At 41.5% G+C, this 27,390-nt stretch overlaps 1 protein-coding gene across 2 annotated transcripts; it reads left to right on the forward strand.

Moving 5' to 3' along the window:
- The first annotated feature begins 872 nt into the window (after positions 1-872).
- shox2 (shox homeobox 2) lies at positions 873-7,639 on the forward strand. Of its 2 annotated transcripts, none has more exons than XM_019266920.2 (5): positions 873-1,204; positions 2,878-3,086; positions 5,593-5,650; positions 5,920-6,008; positions 6,710-7,639. In XM_019266920.2, the coding sequence occupies exons 1-5, from the start codon at positions 949-951 to the stop codon at positions 7,001-7,003; spliced, it is 906 nt and encodes a 301-aa protein (XP_019122465.1). In that variant the 5' UTR covers positions 873-948; the 3' UTR covers positions 7,004-7,639. The 2 variants fall into 2 exon arrangements, with proteins under 2 accessions (XP_019122465.1, XP_010727923.2); XM_010729621.3 differs by having other exon boundaries at positions 6,746-7,639.
- The last annotated feature ends 19,751 nt before the right edge of the window (positions 7,640-27,390 follow it).

Below are 27,390 nucleotides of genomic sequence, written 5' to 3' on the forward strand. Positions count from 1 at the left end.
TCCTCGTAGGAGTCGTCGCTGCTCCTCTCGGCATTCCCAGCTGGTCTGCTTTTCTGTTTCTCTTCTTCTCCCTCTCTCTCGCTCTCTCTCTCTTTTTTAACCTCTTTTCTCTCCGTGTCATCGTTGTGACTTATTTCCCCCCCAGATCACAGAGATGTACTGAGGAAGGACTCCTCATCCATGTGCTTCCCTCTCTCTCTCTCTCTCTCTCTCTCTCTCTGTCTCTTGATTTTTTTTTTTTCAGATTTTGTTTAAGCCACACCCCTGCAGAGAGAGAGAGAGAGAGAGAGAGAGAGAGAGAGAGAGAGAGAGAGAGAGAGAGAGATCCATGACCATCTCCCGGGTGTTTAAAAAACTAACTCAGGACAATAGCAGCGAATGAGCGCTTAATTAAATTAATTAGTCCTTCTTGTCAATCTCGGATTAATGGCCAATAGCGACGGGGCTGCTTAATGTTTTTGTTTTGTTTTTTTTACTCCTCTTCTCTCTCTCTCTCTCTCTCCCTCTCTCTCTCTCTCTCTCCCATATCAGTGAAGGGGAAGGGGGGCTCATCCCGGCATCCTGAGGGGAGGTAATTTGCACGGATCAAGGGGGCAAGGCGCCGCAAAGTATAAATACTGTGACTTCAATAGAGGATCACCAGCAGGTTCCCAACTCCGCTACCAAAGGAGGAGGAATTGGCTGAGAAGATATATTCTTTCTATATTCTTTACCTTCTTCCAGAGTTGGCAGCATCATCATCTCGTATCATTTTCAAGGGGTCGACTTTAAAACGAGCCACACCATTGATGTCTTAAGCTGTCGTGGAGCAAAAGGGAGAGAGAGTGTGTGTGTGAGTGAGTGTGAGAGAGTGTGTGGTGGTGGTGGTGGTGTGTGTGGTGGTGGTGGTGGTGGTGCGTGTGTGTGAGAGAGAGATTTTTTTTTTTTTAAAGAGGAGAGAAGGCAGGGATGGAAGAGCTCACCGCGTTCGTGTCTAAGTCTTTCGATCAGAAAGTGAAGGAGAAGAAGGAAGTGATAACCTACAGGGAGGTGTTGGAGACCGGGTCGACGCGAGCAGGAAGCAGGGAGTCTTTAACCGCGGAGCCGGGAAGCCGAGAGGAAGCGGGAGCCGTCACCCGGAACGTTGCGCTCTCGCCGGGCAGGGAAACGGACATGCTCGGGCCGGAAAGAATCAGGGACGCCGGGAGCCCCAAACTCATTGACGGTAAGGACTGCATGGTGTTCATCAACAGGGATGTGTATGATGAAGACTAGAGAGGCTGATCGAACATCACAGGCACGCTTTTAATTGCAAAAACAGACTTAAAACATCTGAAATGCAGCCGAACAATGTCGTCCCCTCTGCAACTTACAGGACGATCAACAGCAGAAATATTGAACTGGATATTTCTGAAAGTAGCATTTATTTTTGTCCATTAGTTGTTAGTTATGCACAGTTAAAATCGTGCACCTTATAGTTTTTTTTACTAAGCTTTATTGCTCGTGATATTTTTGTTTTATTCTAATAAGCAGCAATATCTCACCGTGGCACAGTTTAAAAGTTTAATTTCATAGATTTAATACATAAAAAGAAAAAAAAAGGCCAGACCCCAATGATACACAACAAGGCCTCCTGTGGCAAACTAATAATCAATCTTCTAGAATGTAAAAAGCCAAATGTCTTGCTTTTTTTATATATATCAAGAGTTTATTAAAGTAACACAGATACACTGTGGTCTTTGATTTGCCAGTTCTTCGGAAGCCTGTACAATGTACAAATAGTTTATCCATCACATATACGCGCCACTGATTGTCTGAATCTTTCTTTTTATATATAATGGAAATGTTTGAACGCAATGAAAGCGTGTCAGACACCTGACAGACAGATGAAAGGTGCAAATCAAGCCCTGACATTTCTGTATAGTCGCTCGGTGTGCGTAGATGTCTGTCTTCAGGTGTGAGAGCACGTCAGGTGCAATAGTAGATGGTTCGAATACAAATCTGATGAGCTCGTATTACAAATATGAAACACACAGATGGTGGAGAAATTGTTTTTTTTTTCGTAGCAGGCTTTTTAAATATATAATCGCACAACTAAAAAATATATAAGGAATTAAAAGAAAATGAGGGATAACATCAAAATATTTCAGTGTTTTAATTAAATATCAGGATTTGCTGCTGTGTTTTCCAAACAAACAATTCCACTTATTTATATCATATATATTTATTTATTGTATTTTATTTTTTTTTACATTTTAAGAAACGTGAAGCAGCTGCCCTGCAGTCTGATCACCGTGCATTACGAGACCTGCACAAAATGTGACAAAACACACAGGACAAGATATGTTAGAGTTGGGTGGCTTGTTAAAAATGACATCTGTTCGTCATGGGCAGCGTGGTTAAAAGCGGAACTGCGACAAGCATGTATCAGACATCCAACAGTGGGCACAGCGTTGCATATTTATAAGCAGTTAATAATTAAAGAGCTTTATGTAGCTCTACAAAACATCCGAGGTCTGATAGCTCTGTGCTCTTTGAGGGCTGGGAGGGCATGTCTTTATTTCTTTTCTTCTTTCTTAACATCTGGGTTTTATTTCAATCTGGTGTGGGTCGATCATTTCTCGCTCTTTTTTTTTTTTAGCAGCTCTAAAACACATTTAAATCACTTCCTTTACTCTTTAATCTGGAGTTTGCACACAGATGAGTTAGTTTGGTTCTCTTTTTTACTGTATGAATAAGACAATGTAACACGTTTTGTGATTTGTATGAGAATAAACGTTATGTTTAAGAGTAAAAATATTGGATTAATAGCCGCAGTGATGAGCATATATTAGAGGTCAACTCCAGCTCCATGATGTTTCGTGCGTCTCACCCTCTTGTCGCCTTCAACACATGCAGGCAACACGGACGTCAAGGAAAGGAAAGAGGACTCGAAGCCTTTAGAGGACGAGGCACAGACTAAAATCAAACAGAGGAGAAGTCGGACTAACTTCACATTAGAGCAGCTCAACGAGCTGGAGAGGCTCTTCGACGAGACCCACTACCCGGACGCCTTCATGCGGGAGGAGCTTAGCCAGCGACTGGGACTGTCGGAGGCCCGAGTGCAGGTAGGAAGACTGCAGAAAAATGGAATATTAACACTGCTACTGTTTATGCAAATAATAAGGATTATTTTAAATATAAAAGTGCATCATCAAAAAAGTGGAAAATAATAAATGAAATGATATTTGTTTTCATGATCATTAACAACAGTGTAGATGATCATCACCGTGGCAGTGTTTACATGAGTGTGTGCGTCAGAAACAATATATTGACAGTGACACACATGCTTAAATAATAATAATAATAATAATAATAATACTGATAATAATTATAATATTAGAAGAAGAAGACGTAATAATAATGCACAGTCTCCCATGTTTCTTCTCTTTCCTGGAGGGATTTTAATAATGTGTTATGATAAGCTTCACACATATATCACTCATAAATACAGTCTGAGAATGATGTTGCAGTGAGGAGCTTTACACTTGCAACAGTATAGGCCTGAATTCGTGAAACGGTTCAGAGGATCCCTCCCATGAGTGTTGTGGAAGTTTTAGTTAAGTTCATCAGAAATGTTATTTTTCCTCATCATTTTCTGATTTGATTATTTCCCCCCTCTCTCAGCGTGTTTTGATTATGTAATTTGCCTCAATTATCTCCAATTAGACCCTGCTCATATCACGAGAGTCGATTTAATCTTTATTGTCCAAATCCAAGCGAAAACAAATATTTGCCTCCAGTTTCTGGGTGTATGTTACCAAAAGCCCTGTTTGTCAGAGATGCTGTCGTTTTTCATGGGGACAGACCATCTGCGCAGAAACCCAGTAAGGCTCAGTAAAGAGTAAAGAGATGAGGGAGAGGGGAGAGGGGAGAGGGGGGGTGCTCAGACATGTCTTGTGTAACGGGAGCAGGGGGACAATGAACATATAGACAACTCCTCTCATCAGATTTATCAAAACCCTATAATATCTTATTCCAGACTCTTTTATCCCGTGTGTGCCCCGGCTCTGGGGAGCACCGAGCATTTGTCTCCATATTGAATATGGCGCTGGCTGTGGAAAAAAGAAATCATAAAACGGACCCAAAAAGATCTCCATCCCTATACTCACCCTCCAACCCCCCTAAAAAAAAAAAAAAAAAAAAAGTTAAAGCCAGCTTTTTGCAGGGCTCTCCCGGCCTGAACTGGAATCTCACCAATAAGGCGTATTGTGTCCCGAACAAGGAGCACAGCTCGGGGATTTGCATAAATTATGTATTATTTTCTACCCAAATCAAGAGCAGTCCCTCTCTCTCTCTCTCTCTCTCTCTCTTTCTTTCTCTCTGTTAGAGCATTATATCTTTTTTTACCAGTTGCATGCACAGACCACACATTTATTTTTTATTATTATTTTATTTTTTAATTCTGCTTCAGATCAATAACAGCAGAGCATTTGCTTTTATCATCGCAATAAATTATACCTGCAGCATGCACAAAAGGACTTCCGATTGACATATACTGTGGTCAATAAATGAAGCCAGCTGACAAGCAAATCAATAAGATATTTCAATCATGCCTTCACTCTCTGTGTATGTGGACCTTAATGTAAGGGAGATTGCAGATTGACATGTTGTATTGTGGCCTAATTTAGCCCGAGCTTTGTCTGGAAGATTCAAAGCAGGATTAATCGTTTAATCTGTGTTTCAAGGCGTTTCTCTGAAATTGACGCTTGTCGATTTCAACAGAAGGAAGAGAGAGCTGTCTTTGAAGCGTGCGTGTGTGTGTGTGAGTGTGTGTGTGTGTGTGTGTGCGTGCGTGCGTGTGTGCGTGCGTGTGTGTGTGTGTGTGTGTGTGTGTGTGTGTGTGTGTGTGTGTGCGTGTGTGTGTGCGTGTGTGTGTGTGTGTGTGTGTGTGTGTGTGTGTGTGTGTGTGTGTGTGTGTGTGCGTGTGTGTGTGCGTTATGGCGGTGATTAGACAAAACTGCGAGGCATTTAAGCGTTTTCTCTGACATGGATTTTTTTTTCCTGCAGATAAGGGTAATTAATTTCAGCGGTCATTTAATGAGAGGGAGATGGAAAGAGAAAGAGGGAGATGTTCTCAGATCGCCTTGCTCTGATGTCCAAAACCGTAATAGCACTGCTGCTATTCGATATCTGAGAGTCCCATTCAACTCTTCGGGGACACTAATCTATAGAAAGATGAAACCAACGCTGACAAGGTTATTTATTATAGTCCAATAGTCCTGCACATTTCCAACAAGGGTGTTTCTATTCTCCTAATACGGTTTTAGTCGCCCCCCCCCTCCCCTCCACTCCTCTCCCTTTTCGTGGATTTACTACTTTCCATTTTTGCACTACTATTCCTCTCTCCTCTCTCCTCTCTCCTCTTTCTTCCCTCTGTTCCAACCCCCCACTCTCCCTTGTTGTAGACTAAATGTAATAATTCAAATCTGGGGTTAAGCAGTGTCATTAATATTTCAGTGCTCCTCGGGGATATTGTTTTTTCTGCGGTTGTTGTCACTTTGAGAGGAATTACACATGGCCTCACAAGCAGCTGCCAATCAGTAGGTCTCTAATTAATTTCTGTCCCTGTAGGTTTGGTTCCAGAATAGAAGAGCCAAATGCAGAAAACAGGAGAACCAGTTACATAAAGGTAATGCTTTACACACCCTGCATGCTCCCACAAACACATATTTCTGTCTTATTCCTGTTTTATTATTTTCTGTCCATGCTGAAATGCAAATGGATGCAGCAATCCTTCATCTTTACGCAGTTGCGATTTAATTTGCAGTTAATTAAGCCATCAAGACACTGATTTCTTCAGTGACTGTGTATCTTGGACTTTTACCGACAATCAGCTCTGCCTTTTTCTGGTTTTGAATATTCCTCTAACAATGATGCTATCGTCTGTGTCTCTTGCAGGAGTCCTGATTGGAGCAGCGAATCAGTTTGAAGCATGTCGTGTAGCGCCATATGTCAACGTGGGGGCTTTACGGATGCCATTCCAACAGGCAAGTTACTTTGAAGCGTCTAGTCTTAAAACTAGTCCAATCCCCGGACTGCTGTCTTGGCAAAGAGCTCTGCCCCAAGTGCTATGCAGAGACTCCAGTTCCAATGTAGGGGGTAACTAAACTCTTATTACCACACTGACAAAAAAAAACACTGTGCCAACACAGCGTAGCCTGTACAACCTTAATTGGAAAATTCCCTCCATTGTTTTATGGACTATTTTTATGGTTATTTTACTGGGGCAGACAACCATATTAATAGGCCTGGTGCTGCAGGGTGTAGGAGGACAACAGGAGTTTCTTATTTTACGTGATTTCTGAATGAATTGTGCATGAAAGGAGCAGTATGATCTGATCAGAAGAGTCAAATTAAATTATTTTAAATCCTCACTTTGAGCACCACTGGCCTGGTCTTGGGTTTATCAAGTTGTAGGGTAATGCCCAAGATTCCCAAAAGGTCATGAAAGGTTGATTGATGTCCAAATTCTAACACAAATCTGACTCACAAGAGTTGCAGTATCATATCCCATGAACTAGATGACAGCCAGTGATTGCCTCTTAGGTCACCCTGCTTCCTCACAGCAGTACACACTTAATACTTGAACATGAACAGTCACACTAAATGACCCTTCAGACAACCCACTGCAAAGTTAACGCATGTTCTCCCCCCCTTCTCTCCCCCATCCGTGCGTCCCGTCCCGTAGGATAGTCATTGCAACGTGCCGCCCTTCTCCTTTCAGGTGCAGGCGCAACTGCAGCTGGACAGCGCCGTGGCCCACGCGCAACACCACCTGCACTCTCACCTGGCGGCGCACGCGCCCTACATGATGTTCCCCGCGCCGCCGTTCGGTCTGCCTCTGGCGACTCTCGCGGCCGAGTCCGCCTCCGCCGCATCGGTCGTGGCAGCCGCCGCCGCCGCCAAGAACACCAGCAAGAACTCCAGCATCGCCGACCTGAGACTGAAGGCCAAAAAGCACGCGGCCGCGCTGGGACTGTGACGCCAGGTGGACTGGAGGACAAGAGGCGTGCACGCGCTGTCTGCCACGTCTGCCTCGCGACCCAGAGACACTGACCATAAACGCTTACAAAGTGAACAAGGACAAAGTGAGAAAAAATTATCCGAGGACGATATTTATGTTTGTTTTTTTAAATGAAGGACGACGAGTATAACTATAAGAATATAGGCTATTTATGAGATAAACAACAGACAATGAGAAAAAAGAGACTGTCATAGCCTACACAGATGTGATTTCTTTTTTTCTTTTTTTTTTTGGACGCCAAAAAAAATTTACAAAAATAAAACTGGCGGATGGGATGATAGCGAGGCTACGCAGGGTCCTTCACTGCAGCCACATGGCTGAGGAGGGGCGGCGGGACACCCCCGAGGAGCAGCAGCAGGAGCAGGAGGAGGAGGATGCAGCTGGGACGGTCGATACTTTGTCAAACAAGGCGAACCATTCTGCAGTTGTTCTGTTTTAATATTCTATTATTAATGTTATGTTTTCATTTTGAACCTATATAGAGGCTGGCCTCGTTATAAAACACTTTCTCTGTAAAAGGACAGAGCAGGAATTCTTTGACACACACACACACACACACATACATACATACAGACACACACATACACACACACACACATACATACATACAGACACACACATACACACACACACAAAGGACAATATTCAAAATGTTTCTCCTTTTTTTTTGTTTCTTTTACAAAATTCAAAATTCCAAAAAAAAAAAAAAAATGCTCAAGCGGTGTTTGCATGAGTTTGTCTTCACGGATGATGTGATGTGAGCCATCTCCCCCTCTCCCCTCACTCTTCTTGTCTCCCTCTCTCTTTCCTCACCTCTCTCACTCACTTGAATGTTTGGCCTATTTTGACCTTGTTAGGACCTCCTCTGGTATAAAAGGTGAAACTATAGGCGACACACCAGAAATGTGAGATTATAATATATGTGTTGGCTATGCTGAACTTTTTCTGTCAGGATAACCCGAACTAGTGTCCAATATAAAGGTGGCGATTCGTCCTATTTTTATTTTTGTTTATTTTAAAGGAGAGCATTATGTCATAAATGCCATCTGCTACAGACAACAAACGAGCATATAATGACAGTTAACACGAGGACTGTATGTGAACCGGTACGGGCACGTGTAAAATATGTTTATACACAAGAAAACATGCATTATTTTTATTATTTAGTGGCTTTATGAATGCCTTGTGGGGGAATTTGTTCATTTTGTATTTTACTTTATTTCCGTGTATTAAAAAAAAAAAATCATGTGCTTTCTGTATGTAATTTTGATGTTTTTATAACAGTGAACAGTGAACTTACCTGAGGCACGGGTTTCTAAACAAAAAGAAAGAGAAAAAAAATATTCATGAAAATTGTTTTACTTTTTTCCATCACATGTGAAACGTGACTCCACCTAAACAAAGTGTTTTTCGTTCCTACAATAAATTAACTAAAGTTTCTTTAATGAGTTGACATTATTTTTACATTCTTAATTGGCCTTTATCAGCTAAATTATTATATTATTATTATTATTATTATTATTATTATTATTATTATTATTATTATTATTATGGTGACTTTGAGGTCAATAGATTTTTTAATAATTCATGCCTGGGTATAGGTCTTTTGATAACGTCACAGTTGTGACAGGCCCGTTTAGTCAGTAACACGGGTGTCTGTTGCTGCTGCCGTGCCAAACCGATGCATTATTCATCATTTGGTTTATGGAGCGTTTGGAGAGGAGGACTGGTAATTTCCAGTACAAGCTAGAAAACTGGCAGATAAAGGATAAAGAGACAGGGGTCGTTCAGTGGCTCAAAGATAAAGTTTTGCAGCAGTGAAGCACTTGAAATGCACACAATTATCCTGTAATATTGTTTTATTATGATTATTATGAGGCTACTCATTTACATTTGAAACCGCCGCGTTATTCCTGCAATAATTAAACGAGCTAACCCCAACGGCCTAATGATTATATAAAACAATGATGCATTTTTAATTGAATTATAGTGAGAGTTTGTTTGTGGTATAGCTTGCACTCAGCAGCCTAAATGCCTAGATTATATTTGGCCTTAAATCGATAGTTTGTTTGTTTTGTTTTGTTTTTTCCCCCCACCAGCAATATTTGACATCTTGTCAGAAGTAAACATTTTTACATAAAGTAATATAGGTTAATGTTATTCGATGTAATTGCAGCTGTGAATCCCCATGTTCCGTCTTGAATCTGGCCTCTTGCCCATCTCCATTGAATGAAAATGTTGCCGGTTTATGTGTCATGACCTAAAGTTTGGCATTATGCATGGAAATATACAGGCAGCTCATAAAGTGAAACAAAGCCAATGTCTTAGTGAAAAAAAAAAAAATTATTAACGCCTGCCTCACTTGACTTACAAATTCGCCTGATTCATTTCCTGACATCTTAACCGCCTCTTATTGAACATTTAATAAACACCTGACACGGGAGCCTATAATTATAGGAATCCAGATCGCATTACCCTTCCGATATTTCCACACAAAACACAATGTCTTTAGCTATTAATTAATACTGATCTCACAGAGTCTGCACTAGAGTCTGGAGTGTTTGTGTATCTCGCCGTTTGGGGCAGGATTTAGACGCCAAAACTATTGAATTATTGATTCTGAGCCTCGCCAGTAATGGAGGAGACGGAACTGGGAAACTGCTGAGCCGGAGCGTGCACAGCTACCCAGCGATGGAGCAGAAACACCGGGGGTCGGGGGCGCGCCTGTCCTGCGACTGCACCTCAGGAAGAGCAGTGTTTTTTTTTTTTTAACTTGTACTGACCACAAAGTGAGGTCAAGTTCATCGCAGTGATTATGCCACCTTAGTTACATTATGATCAGTTGTTTCATGTAGAAAAGTTTGGCCTGAGGCTTCTAATTTTCTTTCAAGGCATAAAAAAAAATGATTTAAAGGTTAAGAAATACATATCAGAGTATGAGATTAAAAAAAGAAATGCCATAAATTACAAGTGTCGCTATTCCTTATTGAGTACACCGCAAGGACATTTCTGTATTTAATGAAAACAACAATGATTTTATGAAGGGATCATTCATTTCCAGTAATATTTGGCATCAGCTGAAGGACTTTTTTTTTTTTTTTGCAGTTTCCACAACATCCAATTCAAAATCTTTATTCCTGTGTGAACTGGACCGGCAGCTATATCAGCATGTCCTGAGGTGTAGTGGAGGACTGGAGGGGCCTCCGCCCTGAGGGGCCCAGGAGACAATGAGACGGGGACACACAAGTGTTCTCCTGATTAGACATGGAGACGACCAGCGCTCTCACTCTCCTCTCAACACACTCTTAAGACACACACACACACACACACACACCCAACGCAGCCAGCCGGGAGCCAGCCATGCTCAGGCTCACTCTGGCTTCTTCTCACTGTAGCTGTGGCTCTCTCGCTCTCTCTCTCTCTATTTCTATTGTAATGGATGATTGCAGTGGGGCAATTATATTCAAGTTCATCAAATCTATGAAAACAACACTGGACATGTATAAATCCAAGTGCACACACACACACACTCGCACAGATCATCATAGCCTGGTGAGTCACAACAGCACTCCACACCATGGAATCCTTCATATCAACTGGTGCTGTCTTGTTGCTATATTTACCCCACTACAACCCCTGAGACAAACACACTACTCTCTCATTTCCCGCACTTGGCCCTTTATCAAATCAGGGCACGTTAAACAATCAGACAGAGCACTTTTTACTGACAGTGGAGGCATTTTTTTCCTTTTTGCACGTGAATGGCTGTGGCTAAATGTGATTGTTTGCATCGGTGCTTGTGCGTGAACTGATGTGAGGAAGTATGTGTGTGTGTGTGTGTGTGTGTGTGAGAGAGAGAGAGAACTCCCTTACTCTTCTTCTTCTCTCTAAGGGCTTGCCTTTGTTACATGTTAGGAGTGCTCAAAGAGCAGCGAGCGCACAGCACCGCACCAAAGACAACAGCCATCAGGAGCAACAGCAGATAAAAGACCGGCTTCAAAAGACATCAAATGGAGTGAAAGTGAAAAAGAAACCTGCTGAAAACTCCCTCCAATAGCACTCAGGCCGGCAATTAGGACGCCATATCACTGCCTGTTATCGCATGCGTGTGCGCCGTATACAGGCCTGGGTGGCTAACCGCAGCACTTGGTGTGGGTTGCAGTCAGCGGAGAATTAGAGCATTCATAGAGCTCGACTGTAACACTGTATTTAATTTCACTGTAGGATGAAAAGTGGGTGTTCACACAGATCTGACCCCTGCTATGACCATGAAGGCTTAACCGTGGTGATTACAGACACAGAAAAACAACAGTCTCCATCTCCAGCTCCTTCTATTCAGCGGCTAAGTAGAACAAAACAAAACAGAGGTCAGAACAAAACAAGAAGTCTAATTGTTTCACTGTTTCCTGTTTAGGTGCCCCAGGGCAATCTACACATTTTTATGCACTGGGTGCATTTTATTTGTTATTAATTCATTTCCAGTTGCAGCTGGTTTGCAGATTAGGGAGATAACATAATGTATAACTCCCTGCCCTGGGAAGAAGACATAACAAGGGTGTATGTGTTGAGACCTGTGGGCACTAGTGTCTCTGAGGGGATTGTATTGTTTCACATTGAAAAAAAAAGGTGACATTTGGTGTATTGTGGAAGCACTGGCGAGTGGGTTTGTGTGCATTTTTTGTGTGTATGTGTATGTATGTGTGCATTGTGGTCTCAGAAAAAAAAGGTGAGGGGGGGGGGGGGCAAAATGAAATGCTAAAACAGAAAGAGAGAGAAAAATAGAGGGAGAGTGATGAGGGGCACACAGTAAATGTTAAACATTTGGCCCATGCCGCTCTGTATTTACAAGCTGGTAAGATCCAATCATGTGTGTGTCTGAGTATGATCGAGTACTTGCTTTTCAATCATCAGATGTTTGTACACAGACTCTTAAATTACAAAAAGCCTCTTGGAAACACAGGCCTAACTCATCTCATATTGATTGTATTCACGCTGTCTGAAGTTTACAAAATGTCATTTTGAAATGTCATGAAAATGACAAAAATGCCGACAAATCACCCAATATTTGTATCAGGATGCTCAAGTGTCTTTTTAATGTGGGTAAATCCGGGGAGGTCCAGGATCATTCATTCTCGGGTTAAACGCTTTTTCAACATTCTGTCCGGGGAACCATTTATGACCATTTATATATCTGTCAACCGCATTCGAATGCTCTCTGAACTGGTGACAGACGTGTGTGGTCAAAGCAAAGTTTAGATGCGATGGAAAATAGCCCCTGGTTTTCAATACGAGCATCAATCACCTGTGTACTGTAAATGTTATACTCATAAAGCTGTAAGTTGTTTTCACATAGCCATAAATCTACGTATGTGCCGTACAAAAATCAATACATCTTACTGATGTTAGAAAACATACAACTCTGTGATGGATATACTCGTTGCGATTTACTTACAGTTTCTCGTTCGGTAGTTGCATACAAACACATCATAACTTTTACGAGAAATGCACTGTGATTTTGTCCAAATGTGACATAAGGAATGTGTAAACATTAACAAAATGTTTTATTTATGATATGAAATTGTCCTGATTATTATGGGAAACATCCAAAGAAGCTGCAAAAGTCATAATATCCATCGTGATGACGTAAAAGTTGGTTATTTATGTTAAAACCCTCAAGATTGTGTCTCTTTAGACTCATTTATTATTATGTTTCTGGCTATTATTCTCATTGTGCATGCTGTCCAATACAATTTATAGCTGTAAAGAGTATTAAGAAAGAAGATTGGCAAAGTATTGCACATGCCCGATGTTTACTGTCAGCTCTCAAATGTCACTCTTCAGTAAAGGCAAAACACACCCCACAACTCCCACTATTTTTTAATTAAAAATAATAAAAACTAAATAAATCTAACTTAACATGCTATTTATGTCAGAAAAGGGAAGGGACACCACAAACATGGTTAAGTTATGTTATAATTTATGTTTTTGAATCAATGTGTAAGTAGCACTTTACTGTTGCAGTTGGTCAGGGTGAAGATAATTGTTCAGTAGTTTATGTCCATTATATGTTTTGCATGTAAAAACCTAATTTGTAAAAGTAGCTAAAGCTGTAGTACGTCAAATTTGTGTAAAGGTACTAAGTCATTTTCCACCCCTTATATTTGTTGCCATCCTTGATGCTCACATTTACCACATATCTCAACTTTAAAATCAATGATAAAAAATAAATAAAAGGCAGAAATGCCATAAAAATCTTTTCAGAAATCTATTGGATAAATATCTTCATTCCGGTTCACTCAGATCATTTCATTCTCATTTAAGCGACTCTTTTTCTTTTTTTTTATGTGATCATTATGACAGTGGACTGTGTCTTTATGCAATCACCTACTGTGTGTATCCAAAGTCATTATTAAAGCATTATCCATGAAAATTAAAGTTTACCTACCCTAAGTACCTACTCCTGTATATTAATAAGTCTTTGGGGGAGTAGAATATGGGAGCAAGAGGTCAAGTGCTTTAGAAGTAATAGAATTTTAAAGCAGGAAAGTGGCTGTCATCCAGGGCATCTTATTCAGATGTTTTCATTGATCCTGCCACTTGTGTCCCCTCATTGATACAGCAGTATTGACAGCTGTATTGCTATGGTAATTTACTCCTTAGGCAAGTGCATGTAAGTCGCTGTCCCCAGGCTGGAAGATAAATACATACGAGAACCACACACAAGCACACACACTCGCATGCCTTATTATAAGCTAATAAGATGAGCATGAAATGGTGATGTATAATGGTGGGGGACCGTGTCAAGTTCAACTGGGGAGAGTGGGTTGAGTGGGTTGTGTGTGTGTGTGTGTGTGTGTGAGTCACTGGTGGGGAGAATGCATCTTGTTTCAATGCAGGCTAATGTAAATTGATGTCACAAGCTGAGAGAAGGGCAGACAAAATGCGAAGAGCTGACTGAGCTGCATTATGGGGCCAAGAAGGCATCGGCGGAGGCAGGACCCCGTTGCGGTGCGTGGTTCTATTGGATTACGGTGTTGGCTCAACAATCTGCCAACATCTAATTAAATAGGCCTGCATTAGCTTTCTCCATAGCGGGAGGTGTGAGAGAAGGACACTATCTCATTCTGAAATGGGATGTAAAAATAGATCTCACAACGTGGCCCTCACTCGCGCTCCCTCCCTCCTGTGATATCGCTACTTCTCGGTGTCTCTTTGTCTCTTTGAGTTTTCATATCTGACACTCTTTATATTGTTTTTTTTCCCCATAAACTAAATAAAGAAAGTGACTGTTTTGTCAGCGTAGCTGTTGGTATTACACACAATTTAATGCAAGACAGTGTTTATTCAGTGGGTTCATCAGCGACTAGGAAGAATGGGAAACTGTTTTGCTTTCTCTTCTACGAGAGTGAATCTTCAAAAGTTAAGCACCAAAAATCCGCGGGTTGTGTGTTGTTAGCGAACAAAACTTTCCTCCCTTTTTGTTTTGCAATGGAAAAAAATTCAAGGAAGTGACACGCGTATAGAGAATGAATATCGCATGCATCCTAAAATAGCTGACACTTGCTGTGGAAGATAACTGGTTGTGTTATAGAGAGGAAGGAAGCCAGCCGATTGAAAACGACTATATCTCTCAACCCGCAGTGATATTCACACACTAGATTTAAAGTTGCGACCTGAATCCTTTGACTGACTGACTGACAATGAATTTGGACTTCGATGGACTAAAGAGTCGCACAGAAAGAGAAGGCCGGGTTACGAGGACAAGGGCAGTGAGATATGAGCTGAATAGATACGAGAGTATGTTGGAGAAGGTTGACGGAGGTGCCAAAGACATGAGTGTGCCAAAGAGGAAGCACTTTGTTGAGCTAAAGCATGTTTGAGAGACTGCCTCTTATCTTAATGATGACAGGGACCCTTTTAAAGGGTCACATGTAACACACTGTGCGCTGGAAGTGCTCTTGTTGGACCACCTAAGAGAGCCCGGGGACAGGAATTGGTTTAACTTAAATCAATGCCAGCAAATCTAAATCTAAATGTACAAAATACACTCTGCAATCGAAATGTGAAGGAGACGCGTAGACCTGCGAGGGTTCATGGCAATAATGTCTATAAGTCATGACCCAAAAAAAGTCAAGCATCTCTTCATAAATATATGTCTGTAATGTTTTACTGTTGATGAGACTTGATGAAACACACAGTATGTAATTTCTGCCACTACAGAGTAGCATGGGGTCATGGGAGTTGTTGTCTTCTTTACCAACAGAACGCGCAGCAAACAGCAATGAAAAATTGTTGGTTAGTTAGCTAGTTAGTTCGCAGACTTCCTTCCTTACTCTGTGAAATAACATCTGGTGTTTCCCATGTTTCCCTGGAAGTGTAGGGATCTTATAAAACACAACATTAACCTCATATAAAATGACGGATTTGCCTGGGTTTGAAAATTGATGGTGACATTTGTGATAATGTAGCCACGTAACTCAACAAATTATACAGTATAACACAGGTTGAGTAGTTTTTAGACATTTTAATGTGCAATAAATGGAATAATTATTGAGGCACTAGTTTGCGGTGGTGTTGTATTATGTTGCATAATATTATTAAATCAATACAATAGTTTGTCGCAAATATTACATACAACAGAAGGTGGGAATAGTTCAACATCTTGGGAATACTCTTATTTGATTCGTGGCGGAAAGTTAGAAGAGAAGATTGATACAACGAACAAATTTGCATGGTGCTATATGTACCATGCAAATGCAGGATACTGCTATCAGCTGATTAGCTTAGCTTAGCACAAAGTTAAAAGGAAAACACATAACTTGCCTAAAAACGGCTGATCTTCGTTCTTACGCTTCAGTTTTTCACTTCAAAATATAACATGTTCATTAGTGGGCTTGAGAAAGACTCATCAGTTTAGGCCTGAAGTAATATTTAAGCAACAACAGCAAGACAAATAGCAGTTATTTTGATGAGAAAATAATTTTAACACATTCATTCTTGCTTGCCTGAAGTTGAACGGTAACACGAGATCATTGCGAAAGTAGTCCTTCCATCAAGTAGTGAGTAATTTTAGTGATAAACATTGCATGGGCAATTTGCACTAGGATATACTGTATTGTTTACAGCTGTAAAATGAAAAAAATATTTCAGTAATATAGAATATTGCATAAACAGATTTTTTTTGTTGCAGCCATGGCCTCTGTTTCTCAGACCCAAACAAACTTGCTTTAAGCCGGCAATCATTTTATGAGAACAGGACTCAGTTCTTAGTCTATGACTTGGAAGGATACACAGCTGTCTCCGAGCTGTTGAAGACTAATAACAGTACTAATAAACAATATTACATGTAATTGCTCCATATGTGTTTGGAGGTTATATGGAAAAAACATAAGCAATACAATATTCAGGGCCCGCAAAGCACGCTGTATCTGCACCACTGCTAATAAAAGCATTACTATAATCTTTTTTGTGGTAACCTGGTTTGAGGCTTGTTTAACATGTTATATGTGCAAAATTGTAAATTCTAAATGACAAAGATCATGTTGTGATTATTTTTCTGTTGAGCCTTGTGTGTACATGTAAAAAAACAAAAAAAAACATGAATGCATTCTCAGAAGCTTTCTCAGTAAAAATCCAGCATTTTTCACTTACCAGCCTTTACGAGGTATAATTGTAAGCTGCGTGCTGCTGCTAACGTCAACACTTCTTCATATTAGTCACATTTGTTTACTTTATTCCCTAAAAGCCATTTTTCTTTTGTGAGTGGGTTGGATAAATATAGCACTGCCTCTCTAGGAGAGGTTTTAGAAGCTTGTGATGGAGCAAATGCAATGTATCTTTATAATATTTCCTTTGGGTGATATTTACAATCCCAACACTCATATCACAGTGATTCTCCCTAAATGCTATTAGGAATAATTTGAGGAAACAGCAACATGCTGGAGTAACTGAACTTCTCATAACTGCTCACTCAATTGGCTCTATGACCAAAATACGAAATGAAAACCTGAGTTGAGAGCCGGCAGACCACAGAGAGACAGTGTAGTGTGGTCTGGAGGGGGTGTGTGGACACAGAAGAGATCCGAACACTGTAAAAACACATCCCTCCGGCACCATTATATAAGCATACATATGGGACAGTAAAAATGGAAGACGACACTTTAAATGACATTATTATAAAATGCAATACTCCTGGAATGATCCCTTATTAAATTAGGCCCTATGATCCAAGATGAATTTCCCGCTTCCCTAATCCATCAAGAGGGGAATATTAAAAGATAGGCCTCAACTGGCATTAGAAGCTCACTCCGTCTTGACTTTCATTATTCTGCATTAGGGTGCTGCTGGGGGAGAGCCTCTTAATGAGAATTACAATGATTCACTGGCCCTGGCCCCACTTCTGACAAGTCAAATATTAACTCCTCAGTCACAGCTGTCGGAATTAAAATACTTTGTAGCCGCGGACGTGCTAAATTAAATTGGCCTTTTATGTTCCTTACATGGCTGACCCCCGTGGGGCTCCAGTGCCTCAGTCGCCACTGAGACGGCTATGACAGAGCAAGAGGAGGAGACGGAGGGAATACACACAGCATGCCATGCATGTATGCTGCGCACACGGGCAGACGCGCACACTAAAACAAACATTTCTGTCCCCCGTGTGTCATTCTGTCATCTTCTCTCGCTCCCTTCTCCCCCTTTTTCCTTCATTCTGTGTTTCTCACCAGAGGCTGTTTCCTTGGCAGACATCCTCTCTGTGCTGTCTGTTTGATAGCCAGTGTCAGCTACTGTCGACTACTGTCTGCGTTACACTACAGTCTCTCTCTATTTGCCGGGCCACAGACACACATAAAGGTTCCTCACCTGTTGCTTGCCCTTCATGTTTAACAGCCAAATAGATTAACATAACCGAGCAGCCTTTACAAAGAGCAGGGTAACTTTGTTCTAACGTGATTAATGTTTAGTATGCCGACAACAAATCAAATTTATATTGACCTTTAAAAGTTTTATTTCAGTTAATTTGCACTCACTTAAGCAGAGGGCTAGGTCTCGCAGACCTGCACCCCACCCTGCCTTCCAAATTCCTCTGAGGATGCACCAACGCATGCTGGGCGATTCCTCCGCCCGCTCGCTCGCTACCTCGCTCTCTCTGGCCCCAAGGTCATGTGCACTGACGGTGAGAGTGGGGAGGTTTTCTGACTTTTGCCTACCTCTTTCCCCAGCAGCATTTCTGCTCTGCTCGCATTGCCAGCAGAGCTCTGAATCTTTCTCCCGCTCCGTTTGAGCTCCTTACAAACAAACGATCGATTTCACAGGGTGAGAAAGAGAGAGAGAGAGGGAGAGAGGGAGAGAGGAGGGAGAGGGAAAATATAACTGCCAGTGACCCTGCAGTCTGCAAATGTTACACATGAAATCGCTGGATTTAAAAAAAAAAAAAAACACACACACACACGCACACACAAAAAACACATGCATGCCCCGGGACATGTCACCTCTCCCCTTTCAAAAGTCAACTGAATGAATAAAGAAATGGATGGAGCTGATAAAGAAAACAAAAAAAAAAACGACCAAATGGAAGAGAGTGGAGGATTAATTCAGTGGGCAGATGGGTCTTGGTGTCAATTTGAGCTATTCTGATCCACTGAATTGAAACCAGAGCTTCAACCAAGCCCCAAACAAGTCACCTTTGACCCCCGTGACAGACATAATACTGATACTCTATATTCATTCAGTTCCTCTGCACGCTTTGTTTTGACTAAAACCACTTTTCCTTTTACTGCTCTGGCCTTACTTTAAAACTCTGCACCTTAGGTCAAACGATTAGCATAAGGCAGTATACAACGGACTGTAATAGACAGCTTGCCCACTGCTGGCTATATGGTACAGTGATTCCATAGTTTAAGTGCTTTGTAACAACCTTTAACTTATAAACAAAAAGTATCAATGCATTCTTGACCCAGGGTTACTATTAAGGTTATTAATTACCACCCAGAAAGTAATTATTTCTCGTTGAAAGCGTATTTCTTTTACTATCGAGTCTCTTGGGGCCTTTGGGGGAAAATGTATCTCCTATCATGTAGGTTATTAGAATTAGAAACAGTCGTGCCCTTAAGATTGAATATCGAGCATTTTGATGGTTCTAATTATTAGTTATAAGTAGCTTCACGTGCTATCAATAGCATTCACATGCTGAGAACAAAAGCGAAGAGAGGGTTGTATTAAAATCCTCCAAATCAATGTTTCCTAGAGGGATGTGCATAAATGGCTCCATTACAGTGCTTAGAGGCTTCAGTGGGGAGTGATTTAGACGACACCCCTGCAGTGGACCATCAGTCACTCTTTTAGAGTTAAATAAGCCAAGTGAAGGACTGTTATCCTTACTGGCTTAAGCCCCCATTAATCAGTCCACTTCACCTGTCAATACAGCAACTGGCTTCCAATCAAACAACCATTACAGCAGAGAGCATCCCAATAAAGGAGATCTTTGTTTCTTATTGAGTTAATCACCCAGCGTACACACACACACACATGCACACACGGCTCTCATCAGACCGGCACTGGCGGTGTATATTCCTCTCCTCATGCGTGGAGGAGTGCAGGGGTCAGGCTCAACACACACCGTGACTCGGAGTGCGGAGGAGGCGTCGGATGAAATGATATAATGAGTATCGCTTTGCAATTACAACCGTGCAGAGACAGATCATTGTTTGAGATTGCCCTTTGAAGGTAAGCCATTGAACTATGCAAATTGATAGCCAATGAAAATAATACCTGCTCATCGCGAGTGTCAAATCTCCAAAATTCTGATGTGTGCTAACAGTGTGATAGTAGTGAACGAGGCAGAGGCGAAGAAGGTTTGGGGCCGGAGAGACTTGATGGACTGACGTGTAATCCACAGCCTGAGTTGGAGGATATAGCTCTGAGCAGGTGGGAGTGAACGACCCTCTGACAGCCCTTTTCAAAATGACAAAATCCATCCTTTCGTATTGATCAGTTATTCTTCTGTCTTGCAGCGGGCATTTTCGGACCCTCCCTTCCTCTCCTCATTCCTCCGTCGCACCACCATACCCCCTCCACCCCACCCCACAACCTGCCTAGCCGCTCTCTATTGATCCTCGCCAGTGATTGGTTGAGCTGTAATTTGAGATGGACATTGACGGATGAGTGCAAACTGTTTTTCTTTCTCTCTCTTCCTCTCCTCTCAAGGGTGATGAAGTCATAATGCTAGTGACAGAGCCAGACAGGGACCAATTGCAATGGAGTGCTGGCCTGAGTAACCTTTAGAGCCAGTGTGGGATGTCTCCCGGACTGTCACACATGCCCCCTGGGTGCTCCGTGGTCACAGGACTCATAAATGTTCCCATACAGGCAGCCAGAGTAGACAGAATGGAGAGAGAGAGAAGAGAGGCTGTACATTAGCCGCAAAGTAGAGGGTACCCGAATCAAAGAGTGCAACAGTATGTACAGTACATGAGAGAGGACTAGTAGTATTAGGGCTGTGTGATATTACCAAACGATACAGCATTATCTGTAAATTCACAATTCATTGTTATTATGGTCCCATGTTTTAGAATATCTATGTATTGTATGTATTGTTTTGTGGGCTATGTGTATGTGTAAGTCAAATTTCTACTCTGGGACAAAAAAAGGTATATGTTATCTTAAATAGTTTATATAAAATGACCACAGGAAAGGCCTATTTCTTATTATATATATCTATATCTATTTCTATCCATGCCACAGAAGTGCCATGCAACCTCTTTTAGGTATAAGCTCCATGTTTTGTCTGGGCTGGTCGCACTCCTGTTCAGAATTACTTCGTTCTGTGTCATGTTCACTCTTCTCAGTGTTTATTTGTGTATGCAAATGTCCTGCCTGCACGCTGCATCCACGCCCCAACTCAAAGCATCATCCAATCTGTTTATCATTGTGTAAAGAATGTGATTTGTAAAGAATGCAAAACTGCAACAGTTTAGATCATTTGGATTTCCATACCATCGCAGACTAACAGCAGATAGACACAGTTAGCAACTAGCTGGTGAACACAGTGGAACATTTAGCAGTTAAAAAGCTAAATATTTCCCTCAAGAGTTGGTAGAGACCAAAAACAGAGCTATAAAAAGAGTGAATATTGGACTTAAATCCATATAGTGGCCACAAACATGAGACAAAATAAATGATTATGGTCCATATCTGCTGGATGTGCAAATAAGCAACTGTCTGCAAATGATATCAACGTAAAAGGTGATTGTCAGTGTCAGTGTGTTCACAACTTGTTTCTGCTGCTACTAGGTGGGAAAATTAACCCTGAAAGTTATTTCAGGTTAGAATTAGAGGTTAATAAAAAGATATTTATAATAATGTGAATTGCTAGTCAGGATATCAACCCTTGTTTCCTGTAAGAAAATCTGATATTCTACAAAACCTTTTATGAACCCAATCGTCTAACCCAGACTTTATTCCTTGCTACATGAATAGTACGGTACAACCCACGCTGACAGTGGGGGTAAATTGGGAGGTACGGATTTAGAAACAAATAACATCATTGGGTATAGTTAACCCAATATTGCATCAGTGCAAGCTTGTTTTGTTTTTTTGTGTATGGTTTAAACATATAGTGTAATACAACAATCCTATCAGAAATGCTACAGATATAAAGTGTTCTGTCTATTTTCTAACTATCAAGTAGATACAGTTGAGAAAAACAAGATCGGGAGGCTCAAAAGTAAGAAATATAAGGAGACACATTAGTCATTGTACAATAAATCAAACTTTTGAGAGCTTGTCTTGACCGGCTCTATACTCCTGGAAAAAAAAAAGAAAAGTAACTCTTGATCAGCACTTGTGGTAAATAACCAGCCAATTAGGAGCAAACTCACAGACAGAGAATCATGCCAGAAGCAAGATGTCAGAGAGCGGCAGAGATACTGACGTGCAGGAATAACTTTGAGAAATGACAAAGATCAAGAGGATAATAAGATAAAGAAAAATAAAAAATGAAGCAGCCAGTATCTGCCCACATGAGTATACCCTCTGGTTTTTACTTGAAACCAATTTCAGGTTTATAGTCTTAAACTGTTTATTGCAATATGTGAATAAAATAAGTATCCAAAATGCTTTACACATGCCATTTTAACATATTTCTTAAAGTGGCATGTCTTAAAATGGCCTTCTCTGTCTGTGATTATAGCCAGACGACACGTTTTAACAGCATCCCTGTCTCTGTAATTGCATGCATATTGGATTTTAATAATGCTGTAGAATATTATCAGACAGTGAACACGCTGATAACGAGCCTTGTGCTTTGACTGTTTGACAACTCAATCTTTCACTGCCGTTTACTCTGCCTAATGCCATTACACACACAGAAGAAGGAGGAGGAGTGATAGCTACATTTAGAAAAGAAATCATTGTTTGACTGCATGTTATACCCTCTATTTCTTATTTCCTTCATTTTTCAACAGTCTTTTTCATTTCATTCAACCTGCAACACCGCGTGACCGCATCGTAGTAGAACAATCATTCTTCTATAAAGAATTGCTTGTGCCAGTGGTTAAACAGGAGACATTTTGATTAATATTTTCCATTTGTTTAGCAAGCTTTGAGCTAAAATTAGATGGCCACCTCGACAGGACAGCAGTGACTTTGGTTTCCCCGCCAGGCCAGTCCAACACGCACACACACCAGTTCCAGGGAGGGAGAAGAAGGGAGGGAGGGCTGGTGCCGGAGTAATTTCAGCGGATTGTGAGCGGACAGTAGCTCCGCTGGGAGAGCTGGCAATCATGGGGGAAACAATGTTTACATCGATCAGCTGTCAGGAAGATTTATGGCCTCATTTTGCTGTAATGGAGAATTAGTGGGGAGATTATCAGCGACTCAACACCACCGCTTGTTACCCGTGTCCAGGCCTGGCAATTTGTCTCTCCCCAGGAGCAGCCCAAACACTTGTGACAGCACCAGCACTTGCCCTAATTCAATCAAGAGAAAATGTTGGAATTAATTTGTTACAAGAAAATTTAAATATGTTCCAGTTGAGCAGTGGCCTATAGCCACTTGAAAAAAGCAAAGGGGAAAAGAGAGAAGCGGAGAGAAAGCAACTGATTTATTGTGCTGGGCAAGATATTGATCCAGTTCGATCCTGGCCTGTGCGCAGAGGGTTTAATGTGTAATAATTTCCAATTTAAAGCTCCTTCTCAAGATCATGGCTGTAAGGAGAGGAGAGGAGAAGGCAGGACAGGGCTGCGCAGCCAACCCGCTGATTAAGGAGCCTGCTGCTAAGGCTTTGTCAAAAGCTCCGTTTGAATGTAAATGTGAGGTTATCTGCCCCGGCATCTCCCATGTGCATAACACAGTCTTTATTTGTCTGTCATGCAGACAGGCACGAGGACAGGGTGGATGCTCAGGACATGTAATAACACATAAGTAGGAATAATTCAAGGTGGGCTGTCTGTGTCCAGTCATTACATAGACGGATGACAGGGGGTGAAATGCAAACTGTTGATGGCGAGGGATAAACGACATAGGTCTATGTTATATAGCCTTGCTTTAAAACGTACACATTGCAGGCTTATATGATGATGTGGCTGATGAGAATGAAATTACAGAGCAGAAAAAGAAGAAAATGAAAATCTCAAATTGGTCTCCTGTGACCTTGTGTAAGGTTTTTGGCATCAAGGAATGAGAGCAGACTACATGGTGGTTGGGGTTAGGGTCATCTGTTAAGTGAGTGTTTTGTGGGTTTTGTTCATCCCACTTCTTCAGGTGCTTTCTGTTGTCTGCGGGATACGTGATCACCCTTAACTACCCCCTTCCTTAACCCACCCAGCCTCTCCCTCTACCGAGGACCCCGAGGACTGCTGTCAGCACGCTGACCTATTGATCATGCTGTCGGTACGCTGCTAAGAGTCCTCAATGCGAGCAGGCTAAGGTTAACAGAACACAGCAAGATAGCTAGATAACCATCGTATATATCAGCAGTCAGATGACACAGGGCATGTTACTCGATGCTGGATGCTGGATTTTATTTCATGAAACATTTTGCTCTGGACTGAGCTGTGCTTTATTTTTCAGTCCTATTCTGTTGGCTACCAAAAGAAAAATGTGACATCTAAATTATGTATTTACTGTTAACCTGATGACACAAACCAGCATAGAAAATATTGAAAATATAATGTTAATATGATAGGTTCAGCTCTTTCTTTAACTCTGTGCACGCTGTATATTTATACACGCTGTATGAGTTCATATATGCAGGTTGATCCCTTGACTTTTCTCCATAAACCAGACAACCAGTTCTTTTGCTGTTGAAGTGGCTAGTCCGCTATTAACACAAGAGCTGATGGAAACCTCCTGGCAAAAGAGAGCGCTGAGACAGAGGGCTAAAAACACACACACACACACACACACACACACACATATTTCACACACTTTCTCTGAACTCTACCTTTGGGGGTTCCCTGCCGAACCAGCAGCCTGTTAAGAGCGAAGCAACAAATAAACGCCTCACTTCCATTTCCTCTCCCTCCATCTCAGAATATGTGTGTGTGTGTGTGTGTGTGTGTGTGTGTGTGTGTGTGTGTGTGTAGCTTGCAGGCCATTTCAGGCCAGGGACACACTTAAATGAAGAGGAGAAGCAAGCTCCAGCGCTGTGACCTCTGCAGGCCACATTCTCCTCCTCCTCCAGCTTTGTTTATTAACATCTCAAGGCTTTTCTCTATTCCACTCTGATTTCATATTTTTTCTCTGTGTATGAGAAAATAGCCTACAAGACACTGTCTGTTCCCGACTGTTGACGTGTCTGTGAAACAGTTTTTACAAATTAGTTGACAGGCGGGCTCTTAAAAAAAAAAAAAAAAAAAAAAAATTCAATGCATACACATTAGCATGAGTTAATTGATGCCTAATTAATTTCTGCTGCCATGCATAAATTTGGGCTGCCTTCCCTCGCTGCCACAGGAGACCGAGACAAGGGCGATGATTTCCAGGCTTCCCATAAATAAATGAATAAACATCGAGATGGGCCAGAGAGAAGCTGGTCTTGCAGAGTAGCCAGGTGTGCAAGGTTAAAGACCAACTATGTGGGCGTACACAAACACACACACACACAAACACAGCACAGTAGCAGCAGGTGCAAATACAAATGATCTTTGAAATCACTAGAGGTGCCAGGCTAAAGCACCAAGGCACAGCTCTAAGTGCACAGCACAGCAACACATACACAATGTTAACAGCATCCTCTCTGAACATCACACCTCCAGAAATCCAAAATGCACCTGAGCATCCCGCTACATTGAAATCCCACAGAACTGTTGAGAAGAGTTGTGTGGAGTGAATGATAGCAGTGGCCTCTCTCTCGCCTAATTTGTAGTAATTGGTAGCTCATTAGGTGAAGCAGGTCAGTGTCACGGGGAGCAGGCTGTCAGGGCGTGAGGTTAATAACAGAGAGGAGACACAGACAGACAGATTAAAAACTCTGCCGCCTGCCATGCCTCTCCTCTGCCGGGCTTTGTCTCTAGCCAGAGGTCCAGCTGTCTGCCATATGCAGAGCTCTGAACATATCTATCCCAGCACTTGTTGGAAAACTTCACTGGAAAGTGGCTGCTTTAGGACGAGATGATGGTAATACTCTCCCTACGTTATTGTTTGAGAGACAGTGCTGACTTTACAGCTCAGTCCTTCTCCACGACATCCCGACCGGGGGATGAACACAGTCTGGAGGCTGCCCTGCTTTGGTGACATGATGTTTCTATCAAGGATAAATATTATATTTAATGATGATGCAGATATTTAATCATCTCCCTTAAAAAGAGAGGAAGAAAAGAAAAGAATGAGTGACAATAACAAAGAGAGAGCGAGGAGTACAAAGTGTGCATGTGTGGGTTATGAAGAGAGACGGAGCTTGTGTATGAACAGGAGGAGAGACGTTTAACTAGATTTGGCTTTTATTTAACGTATATGTGAGTGTGTCCAAGTCACCCAAAAGAAACGGATATTTCAGCCAGCTGCTTTTAAGAGTTTAAAGGAACTGGAGAGTTCATTCAAGAGTCATTAGTCAAAGTGAAACACCAAATGTGTGTCCTAATCTAAATGTATGCCATATTTAGTTTAATCACATGTGGCCACATGGAAAAAAATCCTTCATATCCTCCGAGTTGTAATTGAGAGAGGGAGATATCAAGAATTTTTAAGAACAGCCAACAATCATTCATTCATCATAACATTTACTGGAAAAAAACAACACTACCTCCAGAGCTCACAGTTACATCTTAATAACACTAGACAAGTTTAGCTAATTAAAAAAGCTTGCATTTGCAGTACCTGGTTTGAATCTGCAGCAGTAACGTCCTGGAGTCTCCATTGGTTGCCTGGCAACTGCTCCGGGCCAAGAAATAGTCCGGCATAATAAACACCTATAAAACAGTGAATTGTTGTTTTTACATTTTTTTTGTATATATTAAACAAACAAGATATAATGTTTTTCGCGACCTTATGAAGTGCTGGATTCTGTTACACTAACTACTTCCTCCTGTTTCTAGTTATTATGCTTCTGGCTCCAGCTACATTTTTGCCATAGAGACATGAGAGTGGTCTCATCTGACTCTTGGCAAGAGAGCAAATACGTGTATATTTCTCTGGTTTGTAACACTGTAATGTCAACATTTTTCACTTGTATGAAAATGTTATTTGACCCATCAAAAGTCTCACTTTAGGTTGTGTGACCATACATCTGCCCGACCCATCAACAAACTGTACTGAGGGACAGGAAGAGTGATGTCACACTTATGTCACCGCACGCTCTGTGTTTGCAAGCTCATGTTTGAATATGTGAGACAGTAAGAGTGGGTTTGGGCTGCTATTTATTTCTCCATAAATGACCACAGGATGCATTAAGTGAGATCTATTAGGACAAGGCAGCGTTAACCTGATAGTGAGACGACAGTAAGATGTACAGACCTGAGGCTGCACTTAGCATGTGGCCTGAGAGGACAGCGGATGGCACTTCCACATCCAGGTGGTTTGAACATGAGACAGAGTCCTATCAGTCCGATGGGAGTGTGTGTCTGTGTGTGTGTGTGTGTGTGAGTGTGTGAGGTCACTCTGTGGAGAAAACGGTTCCTAATGGATCACATAAAGAGAGTAACTGTGTAACTTAAGAGTGACAGCGAAATGAATGAAACTGAGCTTGTAAGAGCTCTTATGGTTATGTAAATCTAACCCAAGAATCTTTTTCATTTATCCACCTTACATAGGCCTTTTCCCATCATAACCTGGAATGGATTACTGTACCTAATTTAGATTGTGTTTCATCAATTTTCTTTTGCAAAGATTCAGACCTCTGGCATGAATTG

This window comes from Larimichthys crocea, chromosome VII (assembly GCF_000972845.2).
Source record: "Larimichthys crocea isolate SSNF chromosome VII, L_crocea_2.0, whole genome shotgun sequence".
Lineage (NCBI taxonomy): Eukaryota > Metazoa > Chordata > Actinopteri > Sciaenidae > Larimichthys > Larimichthys crocea.